General features: G+C 39.8%; 1 protein-coding gene across 1 annotated transcript in view; it reads right to left on the bottom strand.

The window, feature by feature from the left end:
- ASPH (aspartate beta-hydroxylase) overlaps positions 1–16,605 on the bottom strand; it is a 207,459-nt gene that overhangs the window by 8,907 nt on the left and 181,947 nt on the right. Inside the window, exons 23-25 of the mRNA XM_008061710.2 lie at positions 11,136–11,271; positions 4,388–4,479; positions 3,900–4,033 (exon numbers count right to left, since the gene is read on the bottom strand). Of these exons, the coding sequence (XP_008059901.2) occupies positions 3,900–4,033; positions 4,388–4,479; positions 11,136–11,271 (362 nt within the window). The remainder of the gene's footprint in view (positions 1–3,899; positions 4,034–4,387; positions 4,480–11,135; positions 11,272–16,605) is intronic.

The following is a 16,605-nucleotide window of genomic DNA, read 5'->3' as shown; positions in this document are numbered from 1 at the left end:
GGGACATGTATCAGTTATATAATCATAAGGCATTTATTAATTTGAAACAATCATTTTATTTATAGTGATAATGGTTATATACCTACCAGCTCATTGTCAGATAGAGAGCTGCACTGTTTTACAGAGATGAAATATTTAAGCACTGTCAGACATCTTCTAGCATTGCAGAAAGAGCAACCTGATTATTAATACCTGAGAACAACAATGCACAGATTTCTACAGTTAACCTGCTCTTTTAGAAGTTGAGATGCTCTGAAAAATTGCTTCCTGTTGCCTAGCACAAGAAAACTTGATTCTTGATGTGTGTTTTTTCTTGTTCCATGCTAATAGTATTTCCACAATCACAGCATGGAACCTCCAGATTTCGCATTACACTCTCTCTGTCCTCAGAGTTTATAAACTGTCTACTATTCAAATATCCAGCTATTTTCACTGTAAGAACTGCACAGCACTTTAATCTAATGGACCCATTTCTCTTATGAAAAGCATGCTCTTGGTAATGAAGTACTAAGCCTTCCTCGAGTTAAGAATTGTTAAAAATGAGAATGTAACACAACATAAACAAGAACAATAGGAGAGACGGGGAAGGGCTGCTGACCAGCAGTCACGATGCGGCGGAAGGACCCTGGTGAGCTCTTCAGGGATGAACAGGAATCACTGTAGGCTTCCTGGCCCAGTAATAGGCAGGTGCGTGGCAAGCACATTTTAATAATCACCGTGAATTTGCAAAAAATACCGTCTGCAAATTACTGTTATCAGCAGCTTCTTACTGTCACACAAAGTAGGTTGCATTTTAGCTCAGCAGAAACTGAGGGGTTGTCAAGTTAATGGCTATTCAAGATGCCCTGTGAGTGAAAGGCAGGACTGGTGCTTCTGACCCTTCCTTCCCACTACTAGGTGAAGACAGTTAACCTAATCATGTTTCAAACTTCAGAGGAGTGGTTGGCAGCCATTTTCTTTGTCAAGAGTGGTCACAAGGCATCTGCTGGAACCCAGGGTTGGAGAATGTTCCGGGAGATGTGCCCTTGGGGCAGGTCTCCCAGCGTCACTCCTGTGTATTTTGGGTTTTATTTTTTAGAGTCGAGGTCTTGCTCTGACACCCAGGTTGGAGTGCAGTGGTGCTATCATGGCTCACTGTAGCCTTCAACTCCTGGACTCAAGCGAACCTCTCACCTAGCACTAGGACTAGGAGCTCCCACCACAGAACCCAGCATGTGTTTTGAGCCCCTCTGTGACTTCTTATTAAGCCTCTGGTGCTATCTACCTGGTCTTCTTGACTGCCACACCTATTCTTCCAACCTGTAGACCACTGAAGACTAGGATCAGCTCCATATCTGTCTCTCCCTACCTGTGCTTAAGTAGATTTCTGTCTAGTGATTTTGATCTAAGAATCTACAAGCAGAACAGAGTAGAGAAGAAAAAGAAAGGAAGGGAAAAAGGAAGAAGGGGGGGGAAGAAAAATAGGGAGGATGTAGGAGGTAGGGGAGAGAGTGAGTGACCAAGTGAATGAACAAATACATCATAAAACTCTAAGTAGCACTGAGGCATGAGCCCTGTTCTTTATCTTCACTGCCTCATGCTCTCATTTGATCTCCAAGGAGCTGGCCTTGTCTATCTCTGCCTTCTTCAGCATTCTCACATCTTCTCTCTGAAGTCTCTGGGGCTTCCACCATGCCCTTGCACCTCTTCCCTTTGGAAGACAGACCCTGCAGATCCAAACTGAGTTCTCAAAGGTTTGACAAGATTCATTCCATCTTGGGAGAAACCTCCACTGGTTCAGCCATCTCTAATTCCTCCTACGGGTCCTCTCAACTTTGTCCTTTCTTGCTCCATCTCCTTCTTGGTTCTCCTTTTTCTTTCTGCCTGCTAAATATTTTCACAGAATCTTTTCATTTCTGTCATCTTTCAAATGTCTCTCAAGTTTCCTCTAGAGCCACTAAGCCTGACTCTCAAATCTTTCTCTCTAGACTTGACTTCTCCCCTGAGTGCTGTACGTCAATTTTTAGCCACCCGGTGGATATTTCAACTACTGTTCCAATAGCAGCCAAATAAAATAGTACAATCCCTGAATTCATTTTCCTTTCCTTGAACCTCCCTCATGCCCCCCAGATTCCCAATATTGCTCAAACATCACCACCATCCTACTGACCAAAGACTGAAATTGTAGCTTCACCTTGGACCCCACCACCCAAGCCCCACTACGCAGTCAAGATTCAACCAAGTCAATCTTCACAGTATCGCTTGTATCTGCTCTCTGCTATCCATTTCTTTCCAGCATCCCAATTCCAGCTCTCCTTATCTTTTGGGTGGACTGCTGTGAAAGCCTTTTAATTATTCTTCCCCTTTCCTTCCATAGGATCCACTTAAGGCTACTATAGTACCATCCTAACAAAGGTCTGATCATATTAGTTTGGCATTAAAGTCTTCAGTAATGAAGCTTCTAAAATACTCTTCCACTTTCCAACTTTAATTTTTTACAAACCCTGCACTGTTGATTGCTGAACCATTCAATATTCCATCATATGCAACCCGTAATTTTTGGCCTCTTTTCCTTTAACAGAGGCTATTCTGGTCTTTTTCCAGCTTTCAATGTCAACACCCTTCTTGTCTTCAAAAATCACCTCTGTCAAGATTCCCAAGCCTCAACTGCAAATCTGGTCCCTGCTCACGGATTCATCTGTAGTATTTTATCTGTGCCTCTCTTATGAATCATATGGCATTCAATCTTGTTATCTTCCTGTTTAGATAGCCCCATCTAAGATGAGGAAGGCCCCATCTTTTTCATCTCTGAATCTGTGCTGCTGTATTGTGTCCAGGGAAGGTATTTGTCAATAACTAAATGAACAGCTCTGCAGACCCCCAGACACTCACCCTCCACTCTGATCTCTACTAAGGATGATGAGAATGTGTAGGAAGATGACAACTTGATTTCTGATTGCGTCTTATTTCTTTGTGGAGATAAGGCTATTATATACTAATGAATAAGAAGCAAGAGAAGATGGAGAACAGGATTACTGAGGATATATACTATACGCACTCCAAGAAGAGATGTTCCATTTTTATGAAACTACATTGGTCCTCAGAAGTAGGCTTATTTTGTATAGGTGAAAAGGAAAGCATTCCAGAGGAAGGAAGTATTAGTAGTAGATACCAAAGCCAGGGAAAGTATGGTTTATTCACAAGACTGTGAATAAGTCTGTCTTGATTAAGAGGAAAAAAAGACAGGAGGGAGAAGAGGGAGACCTTACATTCACCATGTCCCTGCTGAGGCTAGAACATAGACTAAGCTCCTTGTATGCATGATTCCATTTAATCCATACAACAAACCCACAAAGTAGATGTTATCATTGCCCGTTTTGTAAGCAAGGAGGCTGCGGCTCAAAGGGATTAAGTAACTGGCCCAGGTTACACAGGATTCAGTGGCAGAGCAGGGATTTGAAAAAGGCAGCTGGCTTCCATTGCACCATGCTGTCTCTTCTAGAGCAAAACATACAAACACCATGGGGTGTTTTCTTCAGGAAGAGAGTCTTCTTGTATTTATGAGTAATTCAAGATGTAAAGCAAAAGACAATGCATAACAACTGTAGAGCTTGATCCATTTGGACTGACTCTGAATGGAAATCTGTCTACCTAGAGAGAGAAGCAAGAAGGCTTCACAGCCACATGAGTGTTCTGGGGAGAAATGATTAAGGAGGGAAGCCCTAGAATTTGACACTATCTCCAGACTAACAGAAGGCACAAAGAAGAAATGTACACTAAAGAGGTTGGATTAATATCACCCTGCTCCAGTTTACTTCAGCTACAAAAGATGATAAATAATTCAACTGAACATAGCTTCATTGTAACAAATTCTCTTGCTCAGAGGTGATGGATAAGAGAGATGACAGAGAAAACCATACTTGGTCTCATTAGCACATCGGATCTTGCAGCCTTCCTTGGGAATCACCAGTCCAAGGTGCATTCGAAGCCTGCAGTTTGTAGGCCCCGTGTGCGGCCACACGTGAGTTCCAGGATGCATAATGGAATATTTGATCTGTGCAAAAAACATAACAACCATTTATCAAGGTGTGGAGGAATTGTTAAATTAAAGTGACAGTACAAAATTACTGTCAACGTGGATTAGAACCTCTGTAAGACTCGAAATTTATATTCACATCTTATTTCTTTGTGAAGGAACTAAAAATAGGCACTGAAATTTTCCACGAAGTGATAAACACTGAACACTTTCCACCCTCAATTCTGACGTCAACCACATAAAATTATGTTTCATTAAAAAGGGAGTGTAAAAAGAGGCCAAAGAGAAAAACCATTTCTTTGTAAAGGTCACCATGTTCTTATTCCAAACAACTAATTGTGTTCTCCCCAGCACTGAAAACCTTCTTGGTACCTGCCCTCTTCTGCATCCTGTTGTCTCGGGAAACTTTTCTAGTAAAGTACAGGTTTTAGGAGCTCCTTTACAGGCATTTTCATTTTTTCTTCCTAGAATAATAAATGACAAAAGAATTGTCAGTAACAAATCACTGTAAAGCTTTAACTCATCCCGTTTGCATTGTATGAGCTCTATATGGCCATCTTCACTGTAGAAATAAGAAGGTTGAGTAAACATAAGAAGACAGTGTCTTGCTTCAGTGGACAGTGGCTGCCAGAGCAAGGACCCTAATTCTCTACTCAGCATTGTACTATTGGGCGAAGGACAATAGTACAATGTCTAGTGAACCAGGCACGTGTTAAATATAGTTAACCCTTGCACAACATAAGGGTTAAGGGTGATAATCCTCTGAGCACTCAAAAATCCCAGTCTAACTTAACTGCTTCCAAAACTTAACTACTGTTATCAACAGCATAAACAGCTAATTAACACATATTTTGTATGCTATATGCGTTATATTCTGTATTCTTACAATAAAGTAAGCTGGTGCAAAGAAAACAATATTAAGAAAATCATAAGGAAGAGGAAATACATTTATAGTATTATATTATATTTATCGATACTGTGAGCTTATGTCATCTGTTTACAAGATGAATCATCTGAAACGGCACAACTGCAACTGCAGACCTCAATCGACAGTACTCATCAAGCAATTCTGACTTTTTCTTGTAATGTCATGACTTTTCTCTGCTTCTTGGAAGCACTTCCAGCATCGCTAGTGGCACTTTGTATGGGCCCATGGTGTTATTCAAGGTTTATGGTATTTACTAAACACGATGAAAAATATGTGAGAACCTCAAGAGATCACTTTTTACTGCTACAAACAATTTACTGGAGAGACAAAATGCTCACAGAGATGATATACATCACGTACCGTTTTAAGAGGATACTTACAACACCAACCCACTCCGGTAGCATTAGGAGACGGCTATGAAATTATTATAGCAGTATGGAACATACTACCCCAAACTTTATGTAGTTATGAATTAATACTGTATCTTATGTTTGTTTACATTTCCCTTGAATGGTGCTGTGCAACATCTGGATGTGCTTGTATATGTAAATATTGATAAATTCTAATAATAGATTTGTGTATATTTTATGGCAGAAAACAGACTAGTATATACATGTATTTCATGCATTCATGACATACCTAACTTTAAAAAAATTGTTTTATATTGCTAGGTTACAGGGTTCATCTGAGTTTTTTCAAATTGTCACAAATCTCCAAAAATATTCCAATATATTTATTGAAAAAAATTTGCATGTAAGTAGACATATGCAGTTCCAACTCATGCTGTTTAAGGGCCAACTGTACTTATTTTTTCTCCTATGGCAGGTAAAGTAATAGTCCTCCTCCTAGAGATGTTCATACCCTAACCCCATAACCTGTGACTATGTTACCCTTCATGCAATGGGGAATTAAGTTTGCAGATAGCATTGATCTTTCTAATCAGTTGACCATAAAATAAGGAGATCATCCAGGATTAACTAGATAGACCCAAGGTAATCACAGGGTCCTTAAATGTGGGAGAGGGAGGCATAAGGGTGTCAGAGTGATACAGAATGATAAAGACTTGATTGGTCATTGCTGACTTTGAAAACAGAAGGGGGCACCAGTCAAGGACTGTGGATGCTGGAGCCTCCAGAAGGAATGTAGCCCTGATGACACTTTGCTTTTAGCTCAGTGAGACCCAAGGTAGACTTATGAGCTGCAGAACTGTAAGATAATAAATATGTGTTTTTAAGCTACTAAGTTTGTGGTAACTAGTTACAGAAGTCATAGAAAACTAATTTATCTCCTAAAGAAGGAAAATAGCTTGTATTATACTTCTAAACTAAAAATTTTAAAAAGTTACCAAAACATGATTTTTAATTAAAATCTGATGTCTTTTTCAATGTCAAGATCCTTTATATGTTGATAAGGAACAGGACTTAAATGGGGAGGGAGAGGAGGTCTTTGACAGATGACATTTTCTATGGAAAACTGTGTCAGAAACACAGACTTTGGGACATATTTTAAGCATCACTGGACTATGAAAATTTCTTCACACTTTATGAAGCCACTGCTTATTAGTGAAGATGTGCTCAGAAAGTACACAAACATCCTTTGTTCTCATGAGGGAGTAAGATGGTACTTTTTTCCCCAAAAGACAGAAGCAGGCCAGGCATGGTGGCTCAAGCCTGTAATCCCAGCACTTTGGGAGGCCAAGGTGAGGGGACTGCCTGAGTCCACGGGTTTGAGAACAGTCTGGACAACTTGGCAAGACCTCATCTCTACAGTAAATAAAAAAATTAGCCGGGTGTGGTAGCATGTGCCTGTAAGATACGGTTACCTGGAAGGCTGAGGCAGAAGAATCACCTGAGCCCAGCAGGTCGAGGCTGCGGTGGCCATGAGTGTGCCACTACACTTCAGCCTGGGTGAGTGAGTGAGAGTCCAACTCAAAAAAATAAAAAAAAACGACAAGCACTTTAAATCCCTCTTCAAGATCCCTACTAAGAACTTTTACAACTAAATCTGAGCTTAATTTTATTTAATGGATGTTAGTTGTGTCCTAAAATAATCATATACTGCGAATAAAATGTGAGTTACAAAAAACCAACTTAAAGGTATTTGCCTCAATCAAATGGAGTTTGCTATTTTAGAAAACAATTTAGCTTAAGTAATCTTTTTGTCTCTTAATTGAATAAAATGTTAGTTACTATTTTTAGTTATTATTGGAGTTCTTCAAATTGACTGAATGATAAATATCAGTTGGGACAAATATTATACAAATGTATGAGCCATTAGAAATCATTTTTTAAGCCGGGCTCGGTGGCTCAGCCTGTAATTCCGCACTTTGGAAGGCTGAAGTGAGTGGATTGCCTGAGCCCACGGGTTTGAGACCCATCTGGGCAACTTGGCAAGACCTCATCTCTACAATAAATCAAAAATGAGCCGGGTGTGGTAGCGCGCACCGTAGTTCCAGCTACTTGGAAGGCTGAGGCGGAAGGATCACCGGAGCCCAGTGGGTCAAGGCTGCGGTGGCTGGGAGCAGCCACTGCACTACAGTCTGGGCGACTGAGTGAGACTCCAACTCAAAAAAAAGAGATCATTTTTTAAGTGCTGGTTTTTCATGCCTTCCAACATGCAAGGGCTGAAAATGCTTAGCAGTAGTCCCTAATTCTGGGTTCTGTGCTGTTCAGGCAGCAGTTAAGTGAAACCTGGTGACTTGAGGGGCAACCAGAAGTGGTTGGACTTCCCATAAGCTCAGTGGTGAGGGCTAAGCATGTGCCACTTGGAGAACAGGCATGCCTTACACCTCAGTTATGGGCAACGAAAGTGTAACCAAATGGGTTGTGTCACTGGGATTTCCACTGGATCAGAGAGCATCTCAAGCCCTTTTGACACCAATGTCTTTTCTTTTTTGTAAAACTCTATAGAGGGAAAAGTTGTCCAGTAGATGCTTGACATTCTTGAACTACCATTGTAGTTTCAACTACTCACACACGATCATGAGGGACCAAGCTAGGTACAACAACAGTTCTTTGGGGCTCACCATATGCCCAGAGTGACATCTCATCTGATGTCCACAACGCCCTCTAAGGAAGGCACAATTAGTGTTATATTTTACAGAAGGACAACCGAGACACAGAGGGGTCATATTATAGATAACAGAGCCTGAATTTCAAGCCAACCACACTGAACCCAGAGGTCATGCTCTTAACCAGGAGCTGAGATCACCTCTCCATCACTGTTATTATTACATAATGCATTCTTGCTATACAATAAAAATGCAGTATCACTATCATACATCAGATACCTGTGTGTCAGATCTTTCATCTAATGCTCATTGACCCTAATGATAATCCCATACTTGAGGCACTATCTTCACTGCCATTTTTCAGATGAGGAATATGAGGCTCAGGTTCAAGGACATGCCCACAACACATAGCTAACAAATGTTGCATCTGGGACACTAACTTAGGACTATGGACTTCCAAAGCCCATGCTTTCAAGCAGCGGTCCCCAACCTCTTTGACATCAGGGACTGGTTTTGTGGAAGGCCATTTTTTCCACGGAGTGGAGTGGGTGGGATAGTTTCGAGAGGGTTCACATTACCTTTATTGTGCACTTTATTCCTGTAAGCATTAAATTATAATATATCATGAAATAATTCTACAATTCTTCACAATGAAGAATCAGTGGGAGCTCTTAGCTTGTTTTCCTATAATAAGATGTTCCTATCTGGGGGTGATGAGAGACAGCACTAGCACCACAACCTCAGCTGCACCTCAGATCATCAGGCATTAGATTCTCAAAAGGAGTGCACAACCTAGGTTCCTTGCATGCACAGCTCACAGTAGGATTTGTGCTGCTATGAGAATCTCATGCTGCCATTGATCTGACAGGAGGCAGAGCTCAGGCAGTAATGTGAGCAATGGGGATCGGCTGTAAACACAGACAAAATTTTGCTGGCTTGCCCACTGCTCACCTCCTGCTGTGTAGTCCCCGTTCCTACCAGCCCATGGACCAGTTGGGGTTGGGGTTGACAGTACTTGCCTTCAAACTTATTATTTATATTATAAATTTGTTTCTAGACTACTGAATCCCCCCTAGAAACTTGGCACTAAAGCAAAAGTCCATAAAGAATCTTAATACATTATCCTAAAAGAGCAACTTTGAGAGCTATATTCTTTTATGACAATAAAATAAAAATAAGATATCAATTTTTAAAAGTTGAAGCAACTGCAAGAGATTGGAAAACATATACACAATCACATACATACACATCTAAATTATCTGGAGTCAAAAGAAAATCAGGCCAGAAATGCAGTATTTTCTATATTAACTCTAGTAAAAATACTATACATTACAGCTATGGAAGACTTCTAAAGCTGTATCGAGGGGTCAGCCCATAGCCTTAAATGTTTTTATTATTAAAGACAGAATGACAGCCGGGCGTGGTAGCGCATGCCTGTAATTCCGGCTACTCAGAAGGCTGAGGCGGAAGGATCGCCGGAGCCCGGCAGGTCGAGGCTGTGGTGGCTGGGAGTGGCCACTGCACTCCAGTCTGGGCGACAGAGTGAGACTCCAACTCAAAAAAAAAAAAAGAATGAAAATAAATTTGTTAAGGAGTTCCAATCAAACTGTTTAAAAGAACAATAAAATAAACAAAAAGAATAACAAGAGGAGGAAAAAATATAAAAGCAGGCATTATTAAACATAATCATAATTATATAATTGACAAGTAATTTGATAAGTTGTTTATACAACAGAAGAGAGAACTCTGTGACACTTAGGAAAAAATAGCATGCACATTCCATTCAATGGGAAGAAGAATTTAACAAAAATACTAAGAAACATAAAAAATTACTCTGAATAGTTTATGGAAAATCAGGTAGAATCCATTTATGTGAAAACTCTAACCAAATTATTGTCTCCATTATTTATTTTCTTTTTTGTGTAATACTTGTATATGCCCTATACTACATATTTTTACTTTATCAAATAACTGTTGTTTTTTTTTTTTCCCAGAGATGATGGTTCCTGGAAGTTACTGCTAGGATGAGTGCTACTCTAAAGAATTACTCTATGAGGCTGGGTAGCTTCTAAGAAGCATAAAGATGTTAGTGGAACCACAGTATCAGGTGAATGCTTAAGTGTCAATAGACCTGACTCATCTTAGTGACATGCCAAAGATACATTTGCATGTTGCCCACATATTGATCACATAGCTCCGTTAAAAAAAAATCTCGTTGGCAAAAGGCTGACAGTCACTGGAAATCACATAATCGCTCTTGTGTTGGATGTAGCCTTGAAAATATTACTTATGTAGTTTATCTTTGTCTTACATAGAATCCATTCTGAAAGCACAGTTGAAATAAATCACTGTCCTTACTTGTCCTATAATGTTAGTCAGATGTATACTCCAAATTTGTTTTGTGTGGCTGAAGATGTGCAACATGTGCTGTTTAGTCTGCACGATGCATTTACTCTTGTATAGCAATTGTTAACCTAGGTTAACTCGACTTTTCAAGAAGAGAATTGGAAAGACACTTAAAGATAAAATTCAATGCTCCTCATTTTAAAGATAGATTAATATATTAATTCACTGAACACACACACATTGCAGCTCCATCTATGTGCCTGACCTGGGTTAAGCTCAAGGAATATAAGTTGAATATGAACCACTTCCTATTCCTGAGGAGTTCAGACAGTAGTTACTGTCTTTGTCACTTTGGTGTGTTACCATTTCTAACAGCTCTCATCTGTGGTAATATCATTTTGGCGTGCAGCATCAACTCCATTTTACAGAAGCAAATGAAGCCCAGGGATGCTCATTTCTAAGACACTGATAACATGTGGTGGACTTTTCAGTTATGCCTACACAGTAGGGTTATAGTCACTAACACATCATTTAATAAGAAAAGACCAGAAAAATCAAAATACTATTTGTAAATATTTATCCAAATAAACATGTGAGTATGCAAACACACACACACACACACACACACACACACACACACACACACACACACACACAAGGGCTCAGATATAGTTTTTTAAAGCAATGAATGGATTTTAAAAATGTAGGTTTTCTGGCCTATCATCTTTAAGCCTGGGAAACCCAGCTCTGGGAAGTATTGACAGAAGACTCTCATCAGGGACCACTTTCCATCAGGTAGCTGGCTACAAAGAACAATCTAGAAGTCAGGAGCTCACCTTGCTGCCACAGTGTGAACTGGCTCCAGTCTCCCTTTTCCCGCAGGTTTTCGTCCTCAGGCAGGAAGAGACCTTTGGCTTCATCCATCACTGCAAGGCCTTCATCTCGGATTAACTTCCAGTTTCTTTCTAAAGACTAAAGGGAAGATTCTGGCTTTACTGCACTGAAAATGTGTCTAGTAAAACACCATATAATGACTTCCTTCTTTTTTCTTTGTTTGTTTAATAAAGTAATGAAATTTTTGCTCTTATTCAGATCGCTTATATTTCAATTTCCTCTGGAACCTCTTGCCATGGGTATTTTTTAAAAACTCATTATTTTACCAAACCAAATGCTTTTGCACCATAAAAATTTCAATAATTACCAGAAACCTCAAAGAATAACCCCTTCCATGATTTGAGTTTTGCCTAAAGACTTTTTTAAACCACAAACTAACAAGAGCATTGATCTTATTGATCATATTATATCAGTACACTACAATAAACTCCATGTGAAACTCTAGCATCTAAACTGGAATACAATTTACAGACTTAACTTCACCTTTCAATAGAGTTCCTTACGAAGACTCCATTCAACATGATAAATATGAATATTAATTAAACTCTTAACCATATCAGAAAAACGCCCATTGGAACATTTGATATATTATAAAATTAACAGTAAAACAAAAATGATAAATGCACTAGTGTTTAGAATTCAGCCAAACAAATATTTGCTTGACTTCTCACATATGCGGGAGGCTTAGTCCCTGCCAGAAAGAGAACTTATGGTCAAGCAGGGCCTAGAAGTGTGGCCAGGTGGGTAACAGTGGATCCTGTGGAAGACCCTCTGGGAATCTTCACTGTCACACTGGCCATTGATTTGGGGTGAGAGCTGGAGACTGGTAGGGAGGGAAGGTAAGGGTGAGTATTTGAGTGAAATGAATTGCTATCAGGAGAAAATGATAAAAACAGCTTTCCTACCTTAGGCACAAGACAAAGTTATACAGATAAACCAGGATTTCAAAATCTCAATAATTTCAATCATTTCTGTTCCATGAAAAGTGGATGAAATAGTTTAGTTTATGGATTTGTGGATAGGAGGAACACACTAGTTGATTTCAACAAGAATCAGGGTCAGATATATTTTTTTAAGTGACTCAAGAGCATAGGACTAGTATTAATAAGTTACAAACTAAGGAAAAATTTTGATGCAAAAAATGAAAACAGCAATGAGCACACTCTGAAAATGGATTGAGTTTCCTTGTAAAACATGATTCTGTATCTTTTGAATTAGTCAAGTGAAATGCTCGGTAATTGGGTAGAGCAAAGACCAAGATAATGTGTAAGGTGTTTCTACTAAGACATGCTTTATGAATTCATGATTCCATTCAGGAAAATGATATGAAGTCAGGAGGGCTCTGATAAACACAGACACTGGAAACATGGTGCCAACCTCAGCCATCCCAGGGAACACTTTTTATATCATGTGAAAACATTGGGGTTATTGGACTATCTTAGGGCAAGAGAGAGATTTTGATAAGGTATTGATTTTATAATTCTATTTCTGTGACATTCACCCATCAATTTGGGTTAACATTGTTAACAAAAGAGCAGTGAGATCTGTGGAGACAAAAGGAGAATTTTATTTTCGAAAAGCAATCCGTAGGTTGCAAAGATGCAATCTTAGGTATAAATGAGAGTTCACTCCAAGGAGTAATTAGGGAGTAGAAGATTACAAAGGCAAAAACCACATGGCAGGGGAGGGAAGTCAGGGGAGTGAGGAACAGAGCTTGACATAAGCCCCAATCACTGGTCTGTCTTAATTGGCTGATTTCAGGTGTTGGTAGTCAGGGAATTTCTAGCTACAATTGTTTCCAGGAACTGTTTTTAGACTTGGTTGTAGAAAAACAGGTTCTGCAAAACTTTTTTAATTTTTGAGTTGGAGTCTCACTCCATCACCCAGGTGGGGTGCAGTGGCACCCTCAGGGTCACCCCAGTGTTGACCTGCTGGGCTCAGGTGATCCTTCCGCCTCAGCCTACCAAGTATAGGCTGGAGCTACAGGCCTGCGCTACCACGACCAACTAATTTTTGATTTGTTGTACAGACGAGGTCTTGCCAAGTTGCCCGGGCAGGTCTCGAACCCGCAGACTCAGGCAATCCTCTCACTTTGGCCTCCCAAAGTGCTGGGATTACAGGCATGAGCCACCATGCCCGGCCTGCAACACTTTCTAAGGACAGAGAGAGTGTAACTTCGCCTTCATCCTGACATGGCCTCTTGGGTCTCCTTTTAACTTTTGAGCCACTAGGAAACCATCTTGTTTGCCAACTAGGTGCGTAATTTGATAACATCTACATCTGCACGGACTCCTACAATTGTCCAGCTTGGGGGGGCGTTGGTCATTTACCAACGTTTAGTGCTCAGTTCACCAACCAGTTTTCATATTACTTCGTCCCAACTAGAAAGCTTGTAACTAGCAACTCAAAGACTACATTTCTTTATTTTTTTTAATGAGGATGTATATAAGATTAGGTTTACCTAAAATTATTATTTTTTAATTTTATTCTGAAAATAACTCACATACAAATGCATTTATATAAATGTCTCATACAGAGCGTGGCAAAAAATGTATACACATTCTAAGAAAGAAAAATCTCTATTAACATTGTAATACTCAGTATATACCGATAACAAAAAGATGAATACAAGTCAAGTTTGACCTCTGCAATTACAAGAGGTACTCATAGTGGTTACCATCAACATCCAGACACTTCTAATTACAGTAAACTAAAAGTAAAACACAGATAACATCTCATAAAACGTGTATACATTTTTTGGCACTCCTGGTATGTGACCTTTATGACCCAATTCTATTTATTTATTTATTTATTTGTGTGTGACTTGCCTTTCTAATGTCTTTTTGAAAGAATTTATTTTATCCAGTTCTCTTTTGATGGGTAGCACGGTACCTATACACAATGGAATACTACGCAGCCATAAAAAACAAAACCATGAACTTCGCAGCAACCTGGACTGAATTAGAGTTTATAATACTGAGTGATCTCTCATAGAAACAAAGAGCTGAGTATCACATGTTCTCACTCATAAGTGAACCTTGAACAACTACCGTACTGCTATAAGAAAAGGATTGAAAGTGGCGGGAAACTGCGGGAACGGGGGATGGAAGGGTGGGGAGGTGGGATTGACAGTAGTCAATATCTGCCTGGGGAAGTGGGGGGGGCACACCTCATCGATAAGGGTACCTGCACAGTGAATATTTGTATACCTAGCCCTGAATTGTACCCCACAATTTTAAATAAAAATTAAAAGAGAAAAAAAAAAGAACTTAATTTTAAAGATGAGGAGTACAATTCAGGTTAGGTATACCAGGCAAAGTCTGGTCTCACTTTGGTCCCCACTTCACCTGGTTTGAGATCAGGTACGCTTATTGATGAAGTGTGCCCACCCCAACTCCCTCAGCAGTTTCTCACTACTGCCAATCCCTTTCTTATAGTATTATGATAATTGTTGAGGGTCCACTTATGAGTAAGAACATGTGGTACTCAGTTTTTTGTTTCTGTGATAGATCACTCAGTATTAAAGACTCTAAGTCCATCCAAGTTGCTGCGAAGTAAAGATCATATTTCAATGAAGTTACTCAAAAGCCCTCACTTTGGCAGGTGACCAGGTTGGAAGAAGATAATAGTTCTGTAAAAATCCCAAGATCACAGAAAGAAAAAAAAAATGCACCCCAGGGCATTGCAGTATGTTCATATCTCCTCAAGTGCATCCAAACTGCCAACACTTACTACTGTAATTATTGTAACTTGTTCAAATTACTAGATAAATCTGTTAGATTCTTGTTAAATTGTCACTCAGACAAGGGGAAGATTTTATCTAACACATGAAATTACTTTTCAAATGAAGTTCTTGGCACCTTATAAGGGCAAACTCTTCATCTCTTCCCTCCCGATATTTTAGAAAATTTTTTTATTCTGATTTAGGGGAATGGTTGGAAACAGCTGATCTTTTGTTACTAAAATAGGGCACAAAACCCTAGGGAAAAGTATTAAAGTGATTGCATCACTCAACATAATTTAAACATTTTTACTTAAGAATAAGCTGTCTTTTATGTGTGAGATGTTGTTTCTGCCCCAGCCTCCCCTGGAAAGTGTTACCAAGGTATTTTTCCATGAGCAGTAATTTTTTAAAACTTTTTTTGTTTTCTCTTGTTATACGTGGCACATTATGTGTTGGATGACAGACTCATGCTCAAAAGGGGCAAATTGGTGCAGAAAGGTCCCTCTGAAACGTGCCACTAGACATGCTCAATATGAACCGAGCAATGCATAGATTTCTAGTTTACTTTCTTTATAAAGTGATCACTTATTATTTTCTCTTTTGAGTTGGATACTTTGTCATAGAATTTTACAACAGGAAGGAACCATACCATTAATCTAGATAAAATTGTTTCACCTTAGGAATGACAAGACAACTCTTGGAGTAGCTAACGAGCCTAACATCCCATAGTCTAGTGACCAGCTAACACCAGAAACCAGCTCTGCTCTCTCTCCTCGATTATTCCTAAGGCATCTGAGAGAGGAGAAAGGGTTACACTTAGGCACAGGGCTTTCATGCTGTGGTGGACTCGGGGAGGCCCTTCTCCCTTCTGGAACATGAGAGCGATTGCAGGGCCTCAAGCCTCCCAGGCACAGAATTTACTGAGCGCCCATTAGTGTGGACACAGACTGGGAGCAATTCCAAGGTGCTTGAAAAGCAATGTGCTCCTCACTGAGCACTGTGCAGAGGGCATGCTTCAAAGGCAGGTCACATCTTTGACAAACGGGAAAAACTAGGCAAACCAGAAAATCCCACCAGTTAAACCTGGTGACATAAAGAAAAACACAGAGATAACACTCATGATCTCTCATGTGTTCACTACAAACATTTTTAAAGTAAAGACTGCACTTGAAGGTATTTTCTAACTGAGGAAAGACACAAGGCTTTTATGGACATCAGGGACAAATCTGGGATAGGACCTGAGAATGTTGTTTTTGAGCACAAACCAAGCAACCACAGTGTATAAAATTCACATGGTTATGGAAAATTAAAGACCAAACCTAATTAGGGTGTATGTGTGTCTTAGTCTGTTCCAGCTGTTATAACAAAATACCATAAACTTCTGGAGTCTGGGAAGTCCAAGATCAAGACTGGTAGATTTGATGTCTGGTGAGGGCCACTTTCTGGCTCATAGAGGGTGCTTTCTGTGTCCTGGCATGGTGGAAGGGATGAACAAGGTCCCTGGGGCCTCATTTATAAAAGTACTAATCCCATTCATGAGGGCAAAGCCCTCATAGCAAAATCACCTCCGAAAGGCCCTACCTCTCAATCCCATCACCTTGGGGGTAGGTTTCAACATATGAATTTTTGGGGGACACAAACCACAGATCATAGCAGTGTGTGTGTGTGTGTGTGTGTGTGTGTGTGTG

The sequence above is a fragment of the Carlito syrichta genome, unplaced genomic scaffold (genome assembly GCF_000164805.1).
Source record: "Carlito syrichta isolate Samal-C Ts95f unplaced genomic scaffold, Tarsius_syrichta-2.0.1 Scaffold305536, whole genome shotgun sequence".
NCBI classification, from domain to species: Eukaryota; Metazoa; Chordata; class Mammalia; order Primates; family Tarsiidae; genus Carlito; species Carlito syrichta.
Note: the sequence above shows the minus strand (reverse complement) of the source record. Positions and strands in the feature narration are given on the sequence as shown.